The sequence below is a fragment of the Parasteatoda tepidariorum genome, chromosome 5 (assembly GCF_043381705.1).
Source record: "Parasteatoda tepidariorum isolate YZ-2023 chromosome 5, CAS_Ptep_4.0, whole genome shotgun sequence".
In the NCBI taxonomy this organism is placed as follows: Eukaryota; Metazoa; Arthropoda; class Arachnida; order Araneae; family Theridiidae; genus Parasteatoda; species Parasteatoda tepidariorum.
In genome coordinates, this window is record NC_092208.1 from 73079735 (window position 1) to 73101125 (window position 21391).

At 29.0% G+C, this 21391-nt stretch overlaps 1 protein-coding gene across 1 annotated transcript in view; it reads left to right on the plus strand.

Annotated features, from left to right (window-relative positions):
• The first annotated feature begins 6900 nt into the window (after nucleotides 1-6900).
• Nucleotides 6901-21391, plus strand: part of LOC107442117 (alpha-catulin) — a 262498-nt gene continuing 248007 nt past the window's right edge. The window contains exon 1 of the mRNA XM_071181077.1: nucleotides 6901-8078. Within this exon, the coding sequence (XP_071037178.1) occupies nucleotides 8058-8078 (21 nt within the window). The 5' untranslated portion in view covers nucleotides 6901-8057. The remainder of the gene's footprint in view (nucleotides 8079-21391) is intronic.

The following is a 21391-nucleotide window of genomic DNA, read 5'->3' on the forward strand; positions in this document are numbered from 1 at the left end:
AAAATTTAAGAAAAAATACTTAACTCGCTTTGANATAATAATAATATACTTACGGAGCACCAACTAAAAGTTTGCTGATTTTCAATACAAATCTCTCAAAAGACGTTTGAACAGGTCGGTTAAAAAGACACCAAATAAATAAAAACGGATCAAACTACTACAGCGCCATCTTCCTTAGAGTCTGAACTAAGTTCTCCGTCGGTTAAAAAGATTTTATTCGCAATTTAAAATAGTGAAAATTAAATAAAACTAAAATGGGTAGACTCGCCCCTGGATGGGTAGACTCGCCCCGGTTTACGGTACAACAACTTTAATCATAGTCTTTATTTGGTAATTATTTTTAAATTGGTTAAAAAAAGAGGTTGAAATTGATTTTGCTTAAATTTCATAAAAAAATAATCACACTGAAATTATGAATTGAAAAAAAAACTATGCAATAAAAAAGCTATAGATCTAAAAAAAATAAAAATTTAAGAAAAAATACTTAACTCGGAAATACAGAGAAAGGAATATGTAATTTCAAAATAATAAGTAAGTAAAAAAATTAGCACGGAAAAGTTACGAAGATTACGGGGTTAGTCTCTTTTGCAGAAGTTTAACAAGCTTTCCTGCTTCACCCCGGGGTCACCATAGTGATGAAAATTAAAAGCAATTTTGGGAGCTTTAAAATTAAAGTTGTCTGACGTAAGCACAGATTTATATGATGACACATGTAAGGCGGAAGAAAAGGTCGTAAGTCAGTCATTCAGGCTTTTGCAATAATTGCATTATAATTGATTTTGTATTGAATATTTTAAAAGCGATTTGCATTAATTTGAAAGTAAAGTACGAATCACTTTTAAATGCATAACATTACTGATTTTTCAAAATAAAAAACAGAGGCTGAATAATTGATGGTGGTGCAAATTTTCAGAAAGAGAAAACACTTAACTGTAATCTTTTTTACATTACGTGACTTTTTTACATCATTTATTATCTGTTTTGATATCATAATGTATCAGTTATAATTACTTCTATCTGTTTAATAAAAATTGCTGTTCAATATCAGAAACATTTTCGCTTCCGCCTAATTAAAATAAATAAATTTATTTTGAATTGCCATGTAAAATTCCACTTTTACCACTCATAATTAGTCTCGCACGCTTTTTTATTAGTTTACTCAATAAAAGGAGAATATTTCAAGAAAAAATGAGTAAAAATAATTTTATATGTGATCAATAATTATTTTTCCTAAAATTATAGTTAGAAAAAAGAAAAAATTTCAAAAATTAAAATTTGATTTTTGTCAAACCTCTAGGAAACTTAGCAGGCTGAATTAAGAGGGATGCAGTTCAGAGCTTTATAAAGGATCTCTAAATTTTGTGAAAGTAAAATTATACTATGAAATTTTCTAAAACAAATATTGATTTCTTCAAGCGTAAATATTTTATTATATTTTATTGAATCATAAATTATATATTAAATCTGCTTAAAATTTGGAAAATAGAAAAAAAATATATTTAGTTATGTTGTTTCTTTCCATATTCCCACATTCACCTCTATAATTTTAACTTCTTTCACTACAAGCCGCGAGAGCTTGATTTTTCTATTTAGTTTTCTCTGTAACCATTTACAAAACACTTAAAATTTCCTGACAGCGTTTAGTGCACAAAAATTTTACAAGTTGGAAAGAAACGGAAAATTATTATTTATTTATTTTAATTTTTAAAATTTGCTCTGCTACTTAAAATGTAACTACTTAACATTATATACTAATATTATGCATACATCTATTTAACATTACTACATAACATTCATACGCAACTTTTGCTGACACTTAATCGTATAAATTACTTTGGAAAAAAAATTCAAAAAGCTTTCTCTTTTTGAATTTCTGTAAAATAAGAATTCAATTCAATTTCATAAAATGCTTAAATTTTTTTGAATGTAGGTAAAATTTTTACTAATTTAATATTGGTAGACTTTTAAGTTACACATCAGTAGCGGGCCGCACCATATCCTAAACCAACCCTTGGTTTAGCTTCTTACGTGATTAGCTCACCATCATTCTTAATAGCTACACACTTAATTTTTTGTTTCAAGATGATAATTATTGGGTATACAAATAAGTTCCCGCCGTTCGTCACAAGATGGCGCTACAAGAAGATTATGTTGAAATTGACTGGTGTTAAACGTCTTATTGTAAGTTTGTTCATCTGGTTACAACATAGCCTTAGAGTATTAGTGATTCCGTATTAGCATTACGTGATTGTTTTCATGCAAAAATGTCAAGTTTTGTGCCAAATAAGCGTCACTTGCGGAAATTTTTGATTCACTTCTTTAATTTGAAGAAATCTTCAGCGGAGGCGCATATGGTAACGCTGCTTCAAGTGAGAGAAGCTGTTATGAGTGATTTCAGAAGTCTAAAAAAGGATGAGTTTGACGTGAAAGACAAAGAATGCAGTGGAAGGCCGAAATTGTATGAAGACCAGGAATTGGAAGAAGATTCGTCCCAAATGCAATGAGAACTTGCTCTTACATTACAAGTGGTCCAACAAGCAATTTTACACTGTTTAAATTCCTTGGAAAGATCCAAAAGCAAGGAAGTTGGGTTCTATGTGAACTAAAGCCAAAAGACATTGAACGTCGATTTTGTATGAAAATTGATTCTGCTATTTTTTTAAATTTTTTTTTATAACCGTCGTTGAGCAGTCGACCCAATTTTTGGGTTTGCGTCTACCAATGTTCAACTCCGTAGCCTTGCAATTTTGAACACAATCCAGAAGACAAGGGAGCTTCTGGATCAAGTATTGGGAGAAATTTGCCTTCGTGGAGGACTTTTTGATGGAACTAACCCGCATTTGCGTTACATGGCGAGGAAGACCACTAGAAGCTCCCACGGTTAGCCAGACGACAAATGGGCTCTAACCCATGATCCGTCTACACTGAGGATATTTCACGTCGGCACTGTAGTCGGTGCAAATCAGATGCGAATTCGTGTCGATCAGCCATTGCTGAGAATCAATGGAAGGTGAACGCTCTATCTCCTGAGCCATCGCGACTCTTGATTCTGCTGTTAAGAAACACTTCAGCTAGAAGTCCTACCCCACCCACCGTATTCACTAGACCTTGCCCCTTCGAATTATCTCCCATTCTGGTCAATGACACATGGTCTGTCTGAGCAGGAATTTACATAATTTGAAGAAACGAAGGAATGGATCGATTCGTGGATATCCTCGAAAGTTGAAGAGTTCTTCAAACGTGGTATCCGAATTCTCCCAGAAATAAGGGATAAAGTAGTGTTTAGTAATCGAGAATACTCTGAATTAAAGATAATGTACCGTTTTTTCACAATAAACTGCTAATTTTTTTGTTTTATAGAAAACTGTGGAAACATATTTGTACTCCCAATAGATTGTCACATCAAAATTTAAAAAATTGTTTTGTAAGGAATCCTCACATTTTTTTATTGTGTTATTACAGATTCGATCACATAAAGCTTATAACCAATTTTATTACATAAATTTAAACTTAATCATTTTGCTTGGTTACCATTGCAAGTTCATTCACAAAGTTGTTTTTTATTTTCGCATTTAAGTTTCGGTTACTGAAGAAACTCTTTAAATATTTTTCACCACTAGAATTATTTAATCACAAAATTAATTTTTAATATTGATTTCAAATTTTATAAAGTAATTTTGTATCATTTTTTTAATAGCAAACATTGGCTAGGCACAGCTTTGCATGAAATTTATTACAAAATTAAATATAACCTATTAAAAGGGAAAGCAACTTTTTTATCGTTAATCATAACTAAATGTCTTTATCATAAAATGTTGCACAATTTTCTCTGATCATATGAGTACATAATCTGATAAAGGAATAATACTTTCCTCTTTAACCTTCAGTTTCGAATAACAATAAGAACTCATAAACGTTATGATAATTGTGTATAACATTGAGAAAAGGTGATAAATAAATATAACTCGTAAATGCTTTTTGATCAAAAAATAAATAATTTCTAAGAAGACAATTATCTTTTCATTAAGTATAAAGTTTAGGGTAGGTCTTAAAGAGGTATCATTTACTATCAAAATTTTGACATAGTTTAGCAAAAAATATTTTTTTGGAAGCATCAAAAATTTTTTTGAGAGAAGACAAAGTGGTTGAGAGGTTAAGGACCTCGATTGAGCACAAGATGCCACATATAACCTAAAGTTTATCCCCCCTCCGACCCTGTAACCAATATCTACATAGGAGAATTTGATTGAAATTAAAAAAACTGATATTTATACGGTGCCATTTTAATTGCTTTTATTGTTGTGCTATTATATATTACATAAAACAATTTTTTATTTAATAAAAATAATTCATTTTTGATTAGAATACTAGAATTTTTATACTAAAGGCAAGATACAATAACCGGCAGAAGTCTGTCCATATAATTAACCGTAAAATTTACAGTAAGAAACATTTTTTACTTTTACGGTTTTCAAACTGTTTACAGCTAGTTTTGGTTACAAAAATCACGAATAAAAAACTATGCGGATTTTTAACCATTTACAACTAGCATTGTTTCAAAACAGTATGAAGAAAATCAAACTAGACATTGGAGCTATGATTTCGTTAGGTAATGAGCATTAGATTTAAGTTGTTGTTGAGTTATGTTTCATCAAATAAACAGTAAAATGTGGTTTAATTAGTTTACCTAGTAGTTTCAATTTTCGTAAGAGATGAGAAATACTAGACTTTTTTTGTCAAAGCAGATTTACGATGTTACCATTTATTCGTGAATAAGATTATCGTTTTATAATAATCCAGGATCACAAATTAAGGAGTACAGGACACGCGAAGAGTTATAAACAGTGAAGATGAGTCATTCCGGTTGAAAGGGTTCCTTTCCTAAGTAAGACGAACAAAAAAAAAATATAGATGATGAGAAAGCTAGTGACTATGCAGTAATTGGCGAGGAATTAGGATCAAAAATGGTTCTTGTCCGAACCAATTTTCAAATTTTATTTTTATAAGATATCGTAAATTTTGCTTCGGGGATGTAAATTGTGGAATTCGTGTGCATTTTTATTTTTAAGATTTCAATCTGCTTGGTCCTGAAAAATTTTAAATCTAGAAATTCGTTTTTTCTCTAAATTTGTTTTTATGGACATTAACCGTTTTCCCCTTAGATGCTCAACCGTTTTGTTTTAGTCTACATATTATATTTAAAAAACGATTGAAATCTCTGATATTTCATGATCTTTGACTAAACGTTAAGTCAGAAAGTTCGCATTTTGGTCAATAAAAAGTTTTGCATTTGCTTTAATGTTATTGTTTTAAAGGAAAAATATGAATGTAATGATTTTAACTGGCATCATGAATTCTAAAAGGGTTGTTATTCAAAAGGCTTAGAGCAGCACAGCTTAGTTTTATATGCATAAATTTAATTTAGCAAATATACACAAGGTGTTCCCAAGTGACTGCCCTTTATGCATACTTTTGTATCCTTGCTAAAGAACAATACTATTTATGGAGTACAAATTAATATGTCATTGGAAAAAAGTTATCGAATTTTAATAAAGCATTGATAAGAAAAGTGGAACTGTAAACATTAAAACCTTTCTGATTTCTCAAAGAAACTGAGGAGAGTTGATAAGCTTCCTTTTGTTGAAAAGCTTAGAATTTTCTTTGGGCAATCTAATTGGTTCTGATATTCTTCATCCTACTTTCATCACTAGTGAATTTGGCAGGTTTAAGAAGCGATGTTGTACAATTTTGTTTAAATGTTGGTTTGTGATTACTTATGTGTGTAAATTTTAAATTTTTTCTTTAAGGATTCAAAAATATGTATAAAAATGATTACGAAATCTTCTTAATACTTAGACAATTATCCTTATTAATTTTTTCATACCATTTTATATACAAAATTATTTGGTCAATAATGTTTCATTATTGTTATAGGAAAGATATTATCATTATTATTACTATTATTATTATTATAAGGACAGCTTGATTTCAAAAAATTTTACATAATAATTATTATTTATCAAAGATAATTGTGAAGGATTTTGGAAATGCGAAATTATAAGGGAAAACTGTATTTATTTATATTTGGGAAAATTCAATACATGTTAGAAATAAGGAAAAAAAAGTAATATTTAAAATAAATAAGAGTTAAAATAATTAAAATAGAAAGGAAGTAAGATTTAAAATAATTAAAATAGGAAAGAAGTAAGATTTAAAATTATTAAAATGGCGGTACATTGATATATTTTTATAATTAAATAAAATGCTTATCTTTAATGAGTAGCATCTTAAATACTTACTTTGTCATATTTAAAATAAAATGTGAACATTTTAAAAATTTATTTCGCATTTTCGAAAACTTTTGTTTTTGATGAAATTTTATATCCGCTATTAGAAATACAAATGATTATGCTTTTTTCTTTTAAAATATGTAGCTTAATTTATTTTATTTTCAAATAAAAAAGCAATTTACTGATTTTTCGATCGGAGTTCCATAATTTATTTTTCATAAACTGATAATTATTTTGCTGTTCTGTTTTCAAATAAAACAACAATTTACAGGAAAATATATCGGAATTCAATAATTAAATTGCATTCAGAGTGTAATCATTATTTTTTCTTCAATTTAAATGCTTTCCACATAATATGTTAATTATCGTTTGAAAATAAATTATTCATTTTTCTTAGTTCCATTCGAAGACATTTTTATCTCAAGGGCAAATTTAATTGCATGGAAAATAAAACCGGAAGCGCTCTCTACACAAAGGACTTAAAGTCTCTTTTTCTGCTTTCCCCATACACACAGTAATTAGACGTGTTGCTATTTTCAATGCGTGCGAGGACAATCAAACAAAAGATTGATGTTTGTAGTTTCCGTTGTGGTCGTTAGATGGCGCGGTTGCAGTATGAGGAGAATTACCAGGCAAGTGCAGCGATTTTGATACACCTGGTGATATTCACTACTCAAAGGAATAATCCTTGACAGTTTATTTGTATTCCAGTGTGCTCTCAGTATTCTTCCAGCGTATTATGATTTACCTGTACTCACACAGTTATGATTATGAAATATAAGTAAATATTTTCAGAAAGTTTAACGAATTCTGAAATAAATCCATGTGAATCGATGTATGAATATAGGTGAGATGGATATTTGATGTACAGTGTACCGTTCGAATTCAGTTGTTAACTGTACCCGACTAAAATCTTACAAACCTGTTGCCCTATAGTATTTATAGCAGTATGTGGTAAAAATAGCTACTATGCTTATCTTATATATACAATTCGTAGAATCTTGAATTTATTATTATTTATTCTAATATATATCAAGAATTATTTTTATGAACCGGTTTCAATGTTATATTTTAATGCATAAAACATAATTGTCCTAATTTATGAAAATTATCAATGTTTTGATGAAATGAAGAAACGTTATAAATATGAAAAGACAGCATATAAGACTTCTGCTACTTAAGCTAGGACGAGATACAATTAAGTAACAAAATCGTTTTTTTCCAGAATTGAAGAAAATGCTTTGAAGATTTTTGTTTTCAGTAGAAAGTAGAATTATTAAGTTTGTTTATTGCTTAAAAAATTCTTTTCTTTGCTGAAAAAATTCTGATATTGATAAAGTCAAAACAAATTATATTTATATTCTGTTCAGAATCTGGGAAAGGTTAGAAGCATGTGAACTATGAATCTTAAAGTTTTAAGTTCCAATTGCATAATAAAACTTTCAAAATAATCAGAAACAATAAACTCCCTAGTTGTAACAGTTAAAAATATGCTAGGTGGAACTTGATAATTTTCTGTTTTGTGTTATCCTTCAAATTCTAAATTTATTTTGAGTTAAGAGTTTGTTCAAGATCCAGCTTCCTGCAAAAAAAGAATAATTTTCTCAACAAGTTATTTAATATTTGAATTTCTGTGTAAGTGTGTGTTGCATAAAGAAATGCTATTTAACTTTATTTTGGCAAAAGTGATTTGCAAGCAATAAGTTGCTAGCTTTTTTTAAAAATATTTTCTGTGGCCACGTTTTCGAAAAGAACAATCTTGAGAACATGCATCATCATCGTCGAAGGGTAAGTGATAAAATTTCGTTTATATTTTTGCATTATTTTTCAATTATAGTATTTATTTTATGCTTTATTACAATTATGAAGTACATGTTCAGCTGTTTATTCCACTTAAGAGTTCTTTTAAAGCATTTGCTTCAAACTTAATCACTATTGGGAATATATGTTCTGCTGTTAATGTTAGAAATCGAGTATCCTATAAACTTCCAAATCATTGTATTGAATATCTAAAATTGACATGCAAATTAGGAAACTGTTAATGCTTCACGCATTTTCCAGATACTCCATTGAAAGATATTTCTAGATTTTTGCTTTGGAAAACCTGTAAGCACTCTCTAATGACTAAGCAAATTATATAATAATTCTCACATTTCATACTTTAGCTAAAAAGCATTTGTTCTTCCATAGAATGCTTAAGAATATTTTAAGATATTTTTAGCAAACATAATATTTATTGGGAGAATAAATGCTATTGTCAATGTATGAAATCTGGCATTCTATAGAATGCCTATCATTTTGATCATGAAATGATTCATTTTTTACATTACCTATTATTTGATGACGAATGGAAAACTTACAGGCATTCTATACAGTCACTAGGAATACAATGACTAGAAATCTATGCAATGACTTTAAAATGCCTAGGTATGCATAATGTTCTATATAACTATATTACATAATTATAGAAAACTTATGTGTTCTATACAATGCTTACTTAATAATAATAATTCTTAGTTTTTATGCTTTGCTTGATAAATACCAGGCATTTTATAAAATGACTAGGCATTTCGTAGAATGTCTGCTGTAATTTATGCATAATGACCCTTTTTGTCGTTTAAACTATGACTTATTATCCTGTGTTGTAATTTAATGCATTTAAAATAGTGAAATGAAATGTTTTTGCTTTTCATACTTTTTCAAATTACTCACATTTAAAAGTTTTGAAATACACGCTTCAGGGTTCAAGGGCATTGAATAATTTTTTTAAAACATAGCATTTAGATTATTTTAAAGTATTTAACAAAGATTCTTTTCTGCTTAAGATTGTATTTTAAAGCATTTATAGCAACTATAATGGCTTGCGAATTTTTTCTTCAAGAAAATATTTCTCATAAAAAGTTGGACTATTTATTTTTAAACTAGAAATACGTTTGAAAAATTTAAAGACATAACATAAAATTTAAGTTTCTATAATTGAAAATATTAACAATTGCAAAACATTTAGTAATTTTTATAATTGATGAGCATTTTATGTAAAGTTACGAATTTTCAATTTTGTTTTAGAAAAGGTTATTGAAAGTGCAAAAAATAGAGCATTTGAAATTATTATTTAATGATTTCAGCTATAAATATCTATTTATTGTTTTATTGGAAAAATTCTTGAATAACAGAATTTTAAAGTTTTATATAATTCAAGCTGTTTCAGGTAATAAATGATTAAATTGACTTTTTTGTGAGAAATAAAAAATATGCGATTGCATTTCGAATTCCTTAAATTTATTCTCATAAAGTAACTTGATTTTTTGAATATCCGAATACTTCAGTTAATGCGTAATAAACTTTATAATTCTAACAACAATAAAAGAAAGCACCATATCATTTCTAAGAATGACTGGGAAGAATCTGTAAAAGTGTTTTCCCCTTCGAATAAGACACTTTGCAGGGAAACGTGAAAGCATTCGTCTACAGGGAAAGAATCCTATGCCTTTCGATAAACCGCTCTCAGCCTATTTTATTAAAAAGATCTCATCACTCTTATCCGAAAGTTCAAACAAAGATTGTGTTTTCTTTGGAAACGAAAGTTTTTTAATGCATAAATAAATTTCTGTATTAGAGATATCTTTACAAGAAAAATATAGTTTTAGAGACTAGAAAAAGTTTTTATTTCCTCTTTCTTTTCAATTTAAAAAAAAAAAAAAAAAAAAAAAAAAAAAAAAAAAAAGAAAGAGAGAGAGAGAGAGAGAGAGAGAGAAGGATTTGTATTTTCTTTGATAAATTGAAGTAGATTACAATCTTCGTAAAACTGTATAAAATATATCATACTGCATAAATTAATGTATATTAGATTTTCTTACTCCGTAATATGCTCCGGGAAAAATAGATTTTACGATAAAAACATATCGGCACGTTGACTGCCAATATTTTTTTACCGTGTTTTGATTCAGAATTATTTAGAGCTGAGGTCTCTAAGATACCACAATTAATGATTTTTATTTTAATCACAAAAAATAATTGAAGTTAAGTAAGTAAATTTTATGCCCTTCAACTTTTCAAACAAAATTATTCTTGATGATGAAAAGTGTTTTATTTAAAAAAAAAACTATGCGAATATTTTTAAAATAAAGTGCAAAAAATCATACTTTGCAACGAATACCAGGTACACTGCAAATTTTTATTCATAAGTCGTCAACTGTATTAAAAAATGGGAGTTATTAATTTTGTTATTGCATCATTTTATTTTTTGCAGTGTTATTAGTATATTTTTGATGGCACGCAACTTTACATCACTTGAATGCATGAATACACTTCTTGAATGACACGTAAATTGCATTACTTGAATGCATATAATGCTATAAATGTTACACTATAAAAATGTGACCCTGAAACTTTGGTCATGAGTCAATGAAATCCTATTAACCTTATAAGGATTCTCTACTAGTAATGACAAAGAACAACTGAATTAGCTGATTTCCTATTGGCAATCAGTGTAATGGAAAAAAAAAGTATTCCTAAAATGGATGTTAAAATGATGATATCATCCAACAAAAACGACAAAAATCTCACGTATAATAATCATAATAAACATTTATAAAGTTTTCAGATATGATGAAAGTTATCGAACATTATCATTTTAAGTCTTATTAGCTTTTGCATCTTTAATTTATTGTTCCAAAAATTCTAAAAACTAAAGATATAGCTTTATTTGTTGTGATATTCGTAAAGAAATTTTGAATAGATTTTACTTTATGGGTTAAATTCAATGCACACGTTTTAAGCATTTTTTAAGCATTTAGATGTAAATATTTCCTAAAATGAAAAACAAATAGTTTGAGATATTGTTTATGTTTACATATTTAAATAGTTAGAGTCAATAAAATGTTATCAAAATTTAAGTTACAATACTTGGAATCTATTCCTATGACTATGCAAATTCTTTTTACATAGATATTAAAGTTTCACAACGCAAACTTACGCAGATAAGGATATTGGAAATGACAGGGATTATACCCTGCACAGAAAAAGAAAGTGTGACGCAGATTACCAGAATATGGTAAAATTTACCATTTTTCTGGTTCTATGGGAAGGCTAAAAAGTTCGGAAATTTTTTCCAAATTGCTTTGATAATGATTTTGGTAAAATTAACAATAAATTAGGGTTTTATAATATGTTATAAAACTTGGAAAATGTGGTAAAATTTGGTAATTTCATCATGATATCTTAGAGCAGGGCGTGAAACCACCTTCTATTTGGTCAAATTTACTTTTCAATATTGTGTTGTTTTACTAAATGTGTGGTAATAAGAACTATTATTTCCAAAACTGGAATTTCCAGTGAACCATAACTATATGTACTGATAAAAATATCAAATGAATTGGTTTAAATACCGTATATTTTGTTTTTAATAACCAAAATTGAGTTTTCTTTTAACGGCTAATTTTCTTTTAAACTAGTAGGCTCCTTCTCCTGTTCGCTGTCACTTCCTGATCCTCACAGATTGCTATGCAATCTTATATGATCAAAAATACTTGCTTTCCTCCTTGCTAAGTTTCAATTTGAATTGTATTTTAGTGAAAATATTAAGAATTTAAACCAATAATTAAAATCTTTAAAAAAATAAATTTTTTGGTAAATAGTAAGTTTTTGAAATAAAAAAACATAAATTTAAATAAATGAAATCCATAAAAAAAACTTGCTGAAACAAAACATTTACTATGCACTTAAAAAATAAAATGTATGACGTCACGTCTTTAAAGCATTCTTTCAATGTCATGCTCTTCATGTCTGTCCTCAACGCTTTCTTCTTCTCTTCGAGCACGCTTTTTTTATTATACTTAAAAGGCATGACTGCAAGACTGATATAAATTTTTGAATGAATAACAATAATAATGAATAAAATATTATTACCTGCAGAAGTATAATTAAAACAGAATATATGCCACACTTTGTTTACATGAACCATTCGCTTTTAACTTCCAATTTCTGTTCTCCTTATAGATAAGTTTGCTTCAAATTTTTGTTGTCGACGTGAGGAAAATTTTCATTCAGAAAAATTTAAATATGTACATTTACGCTTTCATGCTTATGACAGCTCATGAGCTTGATACTTCAGTAATTTGTTGCCAAACCAATGTCTAGAAATAAATAAATAAGTATGTAAATATATATTGTATAAATATTTACATATTAATTTATATTTATATATAGGTTTGGCAACAGGTATATATATATATATATATATATATAAGTGTTAAAAATATAGAGAAAATATGGAAAATAATTATGATTAATGAAAAGAGAAGAAGAAAAATTATTAAAATAAAATAAAAAATATTTGAAAAAAAAATTAATTTATAAAATAATATTTAAAATATAATAAAAATAAAATAATATGTAATATATAAATAAAATAATTAATAATTGTAAGAATATATGCAATATATAATAAACTTTCTTCGTTATTATATATTTTTCTTTTTATCCTTTTTGTCTTTATTGTGCTATATATAAATATAACCACACATATAGATTTTACAGCCGTATTTGAAGAAAAAACAATTAATTTCTATAGAGGAGGCAAAATTGGGTTTCTATTTTCTAAGTAAGTTCTATTTAGTATCTTATGTCAAATTCATTCAGGAAAAGGGGTTTGTCCATTCGCACCAAATTTCACTAGCAGTTACATCATGGAAAAACCTAGCGAAATTAGTTTGTCCCGTCTCTTATTCAGAGACTTTGATAGGGAATGGGCTGCGAGAAAATATTTAGCATCATGGAAAGTCATCCAAACTGGAAAATTTTACCATCTGGATTCATTTTAACAGATGATGCTATGCAGACTATAAGGAAGATTTGGAATTTCTTTAACGGGCGTATTTCCAAGAATTATTACCCATTAAATTGAGAAAATAATATTTTAATAGGGATCTGAACTTATTACGGCTTTTCGTAAAAGAACGATTTCTATGTCTTTCAATTAATAAGAGAATCTATTTTTATCTATGAATTAACTTAGAAAGACTCGTATGAGATAGTAGAACGCTACATACGAAATACTCCTATGTAACGTTCAAGTGTAATGATTCGAGAGGTTTACTTTATGTAAGTTAATTAATTAGTGCAGATTATATTTAAAATTTAGAAATTCGAGCAGCTACAATTTCAAATAAAAAGTGTAGAAATCTATTATTACTGTAGCGTATCTACCACTACAAAAAATTAATTCCAGTTAACTAGTATATTGTTGTTGTTGTTAATTTACGTCGCACTAGAGCTGCACAATGGGCTTAACTAGTATATGAGACGCGTTAACTCGATTATGGTTGGGTACCTTTTCATAGATGAAGGTTGACATTGCCGATAACTACTATCCCCACATTCCTTTTTTCGGACATGATGTGAACATGCCTACCTTGACAGAATCTCCCACTTCGATTTGAACACGCCTTCTAAGATGGATGACCCACACTGAACAGTTGACATGCTACTTGTGACTGTAACATCATCCACCTCCTGGCACTGTTGACTTGTATATACTCGACTGCTAATGGGAACACAGGAGTGACCACGGCCGTGAACTTAATACAGCTCTCACGATCTGTACTCAAAAGGACAGGGATCTTAATATAGCTCTCCTGGGCTCTTACAAAATAGCAATGGATCAACTAGCGGTATCCGTTCGTTGAATTCTATCACAGATGAAATTCTCGTGGGGGAGTACTATAGCGTATCTACCAATACAATTCCAATTAACTAGTATACAAGACATGTTGACTCATTCTATGGTGGGATGCTTTTTCGTAGATGAAGGTTGACATAACTTCTCTCCCCACAATTACTGATTCAAAAACATTTTATTTTTATCTTCTTTTATTCATGTCATGATCACACAACTTAACAAAGGTGAAAAGCATTAAAAATTTATCAAGCAAATTGAAGACCATTTTCAAATATACATCTTTTAAAGTAATTTTTTGTAACTAACTAAATACCACGTAATTAAAGGAAGTGGTCCACATTCTTAATAAGTAATAACTTTGAAATAAATCACCCGAAAGGAAATAAATGAACTTTCTTAATCATTAAAAGTGTTGACTGTTTTAAGAAATCGAAAAGTTTAATTTTGTTTGAAACTTCACGAACAATGAGGTTGACGTTTTAATGATCAGTGATGCGATAAATGTTTGAGAGCAGTCAAATTCATCATCTTGTCTGAATGTGAATTAAAACAGGAAACGATGAGAAAATTAAGGGGAAACTTTCCAGATTTCTTGGATAGAACAATTAACTTAGTGATTGCTTTGAGAATTACTTTGAAATACTGATGTCTATTTCAGAGACAAAGCTTTCAGTTGCTTTAAACGGTTTCATCAATTTAGCAAAGAAAACTTAACTCTTAACTCCTTAAACAGTTGTCTATTTAGCACGAATTAAAGGTTTAGAATTTAACTGCGCAAATGAATTGATCTGAGAGTTTATAACTCTTAAACAATAGACATTCTCTCTAATTCATATTGATTGATGGTTTTTAAAATTGCAAAGTATAAGAGTGCATATAGGAAGCAAATTTTAAATACTTCTATACTAGTTTTAAGAGCATGCTATGTTTAGATGTAAATATAGAAAAAATTTCATACAAATAATGTTTCAAGTATGTAGGGGGCGGGGCTAAATATGATTAAAATAATATGTACTGATTAGAAATTTTTTTCAGAAAAATAGATTTTTCTAAATTTTGTCTGAAATATGCAATGTTGCAATGCTTTTGCAGCAGTTACATAGGCTTAAGCACGCCAAGTTTGATACTAGTTACTAAACGCTTTATTCGTTTAGTTTTTCTTTTATTAAAAGCAAGAAAAATATACTTCGAGGTGCCAATTTCCATCAATTTCAATTTAACTGCAAATTTCGTTAGGAGGGAATCATGGTTACGTCCAGTAACCTACTAAATAAAATGGCACCAAAATATAACGCAATAAAGCATAGTTAAAATATGAAAAAAATAATTCATAAATATAAAAGCATAACAAAACGCAAACTATAAAAATACAACAAAACATAGAAGCCTCACATAACAGAAACAATTACATTAAAACCTTATTAATTTATTAAAACATTTTAACACATTGAAAGGTACTGTAAAATAATCGGGTTTGCCATGGATGAAACAGCATCCCTCATCCCGACAGCCAACTTGGCGATAAAGCTATAGGGGCTTCTTGAAGTAATACCCTTAAAAGCATTTAAGAATTCAGTTTTAGTCAAAGTGTGGTTGGAATTGTCGTTAAATTGATGATTATGTCCAAGACATTTTCAACATACTTTGGTTTCACATGTAATGTAACATAATTAAGTTTCATTCTTTCAACTGTAATATTTTCTATTTCGAACAGAGCTTCAATTTTGAAAGAACTTTACTTCTGGATTTTTCTGACCAAAAATACGGAATTTTAACACTCAACTTCAGTTTCAACCTTTTGAGAGTCCAAATTTGATTCTGTTTATCTTCCATATTCGGCTAAACGAAATGTAACTGCCTGTAGTTGATGGCTAATGTTTATAAATTGGATACCCGTAAACAATGTCATACATGATAATTGTTTATTCCACGATTTAGTAGTGAATTATTTTTGGCAACTACGCATGAAGCAGCTTGTAGCTATCAAATTAAATCTGCGTGATAATAAAACAAGCCTAATAGCTGTAACGTTAGTCCATTATGCACAACCGTATGATAATGCAATACCGCATGATTTCAACGATCTCCTTCTCCTCGTTCGTAAGCAGGTTGTCGGGTTACCAAAACAGGGGAGCCATCCCTTCTGCAGAGGATTAAAATTGCGATATCATGTCTTAGGATCATCCTCAGGGATGTTACCCAGACCGTCATCAATTGTCCACCGTGCAGCTCTAAAGCGACGTAAATAAAATACCTATCTTCTTCTCGAGTCTTAGGTACCCAATACTGATTGATTACAAAGTGCAATTTTAATAAGCAAATTAATTAATATAAAGAATGACTTGCCCTTTGCCAAGTTAAAGAAGAACACGAAATTGAGAAAGCCTCACGATATTGAACACGTTATCTCTACTCTTCAGATCATTTGGTGGAAGAAGAATACCCCTCGGAAACCTCTGGAAAATTCAATAATGTTCGGTTGCTTTACATGCAATAGTTGCAAGTGGCCCTTGTGTGGTATAACTGTTCCGCTAAATGCTTTGAAGCTCGATGTACATTCTTGTTGTCTTTCTTAAATTAGTGCTATCTGTTTTTCAAATGATAAAAAATAGTTTTTAATGTTTTCTTTGTATTCACAAAAAAACCACGTATGTAAGTAAATTAATAAATTAATCCCACTACTCACTCCCATAAAAGATACACGCAACAGACACCATAGCTTGATCTATATGAATTTAGTATTTTTAAAACACTTGAAAACATCCTTTAGGCTGATTTTTCCGGTGATCAAGAAATATGTTTGGAAAAAAAAAATTTCTTAACGGTAGCTATTTCAACTATTTAAATAAGCCGCCATTTTAAATAAACAATAGAAGTGTAAACAGTCTGTTTATATTTTATTTGGAAAAAGACATAGATATCAAAAAATTAAATTTACCAAATAAATGTAAAAAAGAATGATGGTTCTGGTGAAATTTTCGGTAATTTGATTATGCTACTTTATTTGGTTGAATTTATTTTTCAGTTTCGTACTTTTTCTGAGTGTGTGATAAATGAATTATAACTTTTAAAACCATAAATTCAGGTAAACCTTTACTTTAACAAACGGAAAAAACATTTAATGAATGGTTTTATTACCAAGTTTTTTTTAATCAGAAATGTCATTGTACACATTGTACATTGAACATTGTCACAAGTACGCTAATTTTACTAGAATTCCTTTCTCCGTGCAATAAAGTATACTTGAATCAAGTGATATATTATTTGCCGAATAATTAATTTCTTTGATTTACGTATTTTGCTTATTTAATATATTTTATTTAATCTACACACATACATATGCAGGCTTGAGTTCAATTAAGGCTTATAAATCTTTGCTAAGTAGAAGGACGGTTAGAACAATACAGAGAAGAACAGCAGGCAGATCCATCCAGAGAAGCAGCGGGATTTGAACTCTCTAACTCCAAGCTATGCACGACACTTGGTAGGTGATGTTGCTCAGCCAGGGGGCCCCTGTATTTTACTTTAATTTCGAAATGGTAAATGTGAACATCCGGAAGAGAATCAATATACGCCATTTCCGCTCAGCTCTTCCCTCATAAAAGTTTAATTTCAAAAACGTTTAAATATATTCTGACATATGCATACTCTTCATTATATTTGTATTGGACATCTTTGATGCTGGCCAGATTTTTTTAAAACAAAATTGCCATAAGAGCATATAATATATACCCTATCTTTGTATATATTTATATATATAATATGTATACATACCCTATAATATGTATATATACCCTATCTTTGGCATGCAAAAAATTACATTGTTTGCTTACAAAAGAGAGCAATTAATTAAAAATAAATTAATGAAATTCAATTAAAAAAAACACTTTAGATTATAATTATTTATTTCAGCCTATAGTTGTCACGAAACTTGTTTGCTTGAAGCTTATCAAATTTAAATGTTGCACCAACACAAACTTCAAATTCAATAAAGGATTATTTAGACACAATGAATGCACTATTCGTGCGAGGTAAGGGCGAAATTATAAATAGTAGTTCCGACAATGAATTGAACATTTAGCGTATAATGACCGAGGTATTGTAATAATGACAGTAGACACGATGTTGGTTCATACATCAAAATTAATTTCATTTATCGACAATTCCTACTTTCTTGATTAGCCTTCCCCGTGGAATAAAAATTGAAGGGTGAAGAGACTTTCTGCGTTTTCTACCATTTTTGTCACGCAAGCTACCCCAATAATGGACCATTAATTTCGATGCAGTTTCTCCGACTCTGTGCGTTATGGGGCATAGCAATGCGTTTTGAACCGTTTATCTCGCACATACCCTATCTTTGGAGACTTTGAAACACTTCTGCAGTCTGTTATAAATTTGCATTTCAGTATTATGATCATAAATCAAGACAATTGTAAATGGTTTTTAAAGTTATAAATCAGTGGTAAATGCGTTTTTGAAGTCCTAACTATTAGAAACCAAGAGGGATGAATTAACGAAGATAAAAAAAGGAATTTTTAATAATTCTTCTCGACTTTTTAGGCAGATATTTCTATCACGTCTGGTGAATGATTAAGTATATAGTATATATATATATATATATATACACACACACATATATATATATATAAAAGTTTGTTTTATTTGCTAAGCAGTAAGTATACAGAATTGATAAAACAAGTTCGAAATTTAGAGAAAACATGGAAAAAATTTTAGAATAATGAAAAAAGAGAAAAAAAATCAATGAAAGTCAGAAATTTTTTTTCTCTTCAGTGCTCCTTACACTATTGTATTGATATATTTTGCTTTGGCTATATTGATACAATATTAGAAAGCACTCCTTTTTGCGGATATGATCGTGTGAGCTGAGGAAAAGATTAAATCTTTTTTTTTCGGATTTTTATAAATTTTTTTCCAGATTGTCATTAATTTTTTTCCTATTTTTTCCATTTTTCTGTAGTTTTTCTATGTTTTCTCTACATTTTGAAATCATGCGATTTTTTACATCCAACAATAGGCTTCAAACTTTCGAAGGGTTGAAAAGCGGACAAAAAATTACGAAAGAAAACAAGTATATTTGAACACCTCTGCCAGAAAATCGAGCAATATGCTTGTAACTTGCATCGATTAGTTAGGTTGTTAATTGATATAACTGAATAAAATTTTGTAAACCTAGCTTAAATATTTTTGGAAATATGGACAGTTTTATGAAAACAAAATTTTTTTTCTTACGTTTCCTTCCTATAATTTTAGAAATATTTAATAAAATTAAGCAACATTTTTGGAGTAACTTAAAATCAACTACAAAATTATTATTTTGAAATTCGAAAAAAAAATTCGTTTTAAACTGTGCAAAATATGAGTATTTAAACTAGATTTTTTAAATTTTTTTCCTAATTTTAGGGAATCGTATTTGGCTACCGGAAAAGTCTAATTTGAATTGTTTCAAGTGACTTTAGTAGTTTTTTTTACTTTTTTCATAAAAAAAAACTCAAAACGATAAGGGTTTTTCCACAAATATTATTATACGATTGTGTAATTTGTCATACTACAAAATAAAATTTGTGGAAAACCTCTGATAATTTTTCCTTCCTTTTGAAAAGTACAAAAACAATTTTAAAAACGTCTTGAATTAAGATTTTTTTAAGATATTCGAATGAGATATTCAAATGAGACTTTTTGCATTTGGATAGAATCTTAATAATTAAACATAACAATATTTCGTTACTTGATGCGTATGTTAGTCCATATTTATGTAAATCAATAAATTGCTTTCTATTTTGTAGAAACACATAGATATTATTTCTATCTACCAATTTATAGCTTACTATCTTTCTTTGACTAGCAAATTTATTTTTCACTAAATAACTCTAGAGCCTCTATGGATAGCGCACTCGCCTCCCAATGCGATGATCCGGAATCGATTCTCAGCAATGGTTGGTTGAAACGAATTCCACATCCCGCTCGCACTGACCACAGTACTGATATGAAATATTCTATCCTCAGTGGTAGACGGATCACGGGTTCCCTTGCCGTCTATCTAACTATGGGAGGGTCGGTGGTTAGTTCCATCAAAAAGGCCTGCACGAAGGCAAATTTCTTCCAACACTTGATCCAGGAGTTCCCTTGTTTTCTGAATTGGGTTCAAAATTACAAGGCCACGGAGTTGAACATCAGTAGTCATAAACTCAAAATTGGATCGGCTGCTCAGCGACGGTTATAAAACAAAAACTAAATAACTCTAAATTAGCGTTTCATAATTTTTGTTCCGCGGTACCCTAGGGTTCCGTGAGAAGGTTATAGAGGATCAGACAATAAGGAGATTTCTTTTTAAAGAGTTAATGATTTTTTGAACGTTTAATAGTATTTATATCCACCCAATTATCATAAAATTGCTTAATATTTTGGTTATTTTTATGAAATTATTTAAGCTATATGTCAATAAATAAGAAATAAATTGCAAAATTTAAAAAACTTTTTATTTCAAGAAAATGTTTAGTTATAAAACAAATTCTATTAGTATTCCTCACGGAACCGTGCAATAAAAAAATTAACTAATTCAGTATAAAATATTTTTTCTAACATTTATTTCAACAATAATGAACAGATTTTTCAATCACCGTAATTCAGCTAATTTCATTCATTTTAAGCCTATGAATACACCAATGAATTCAAATGCCATCTAGACATCAGCTATCTAAGCTGATGTCTAGATGGCATTCAGCTATCTAAGATTAAACTTTATTTTTTAAGTCTCGAATTGATTAACTAATGATGAAATTAATTCATTGCCTTAAATATTTTTAAAATAATTAGTAACCTTTCTTTTGTCATATTCGCAATTGCTAAATGAACTAATTTAGTTTAAAAAATTAGGTCCTCCGCTAAACGAAGCTCAAAAATATAGGGTTCCATAACGGAAAAAAAATTGTGTACCACTGATGTAAATGACGTTAGGGGCATTAAAGGATATTTATTCCAATAGTTTGTTATGGGAAAATAAACTTAGGTCAAACTTAGTTATTCGATCTATTTGTTTGGCGCAAAATACAAATTTAATATTGACTTTGCAGCTGCGATTATTGCGATAGCTTATTTTTATTTTTTAGAAAGTGTTAAAATAAATAAGTATTATGTAAATTGGAAAGTTATTTCGCTTTTTTATGAAAATGAAGGTAAATTTTCTTATCGTGAATAAATGTTATTTCAAATCATACATCGTTTATTCTAGTCCAGTACCTTCTACCATTTTTCTAGTCATAGCATGATTCTACGTACATACAATTTTTGTTCTTTGCTTTCAAGTGATTTTTGATCTTCTAGTTCAGTGGCGTAGTTTTAATGTATGTTCGAATGTTCGAGGGGGGTTATCGGTTATCTCCTTCTAACATACATATATATATAT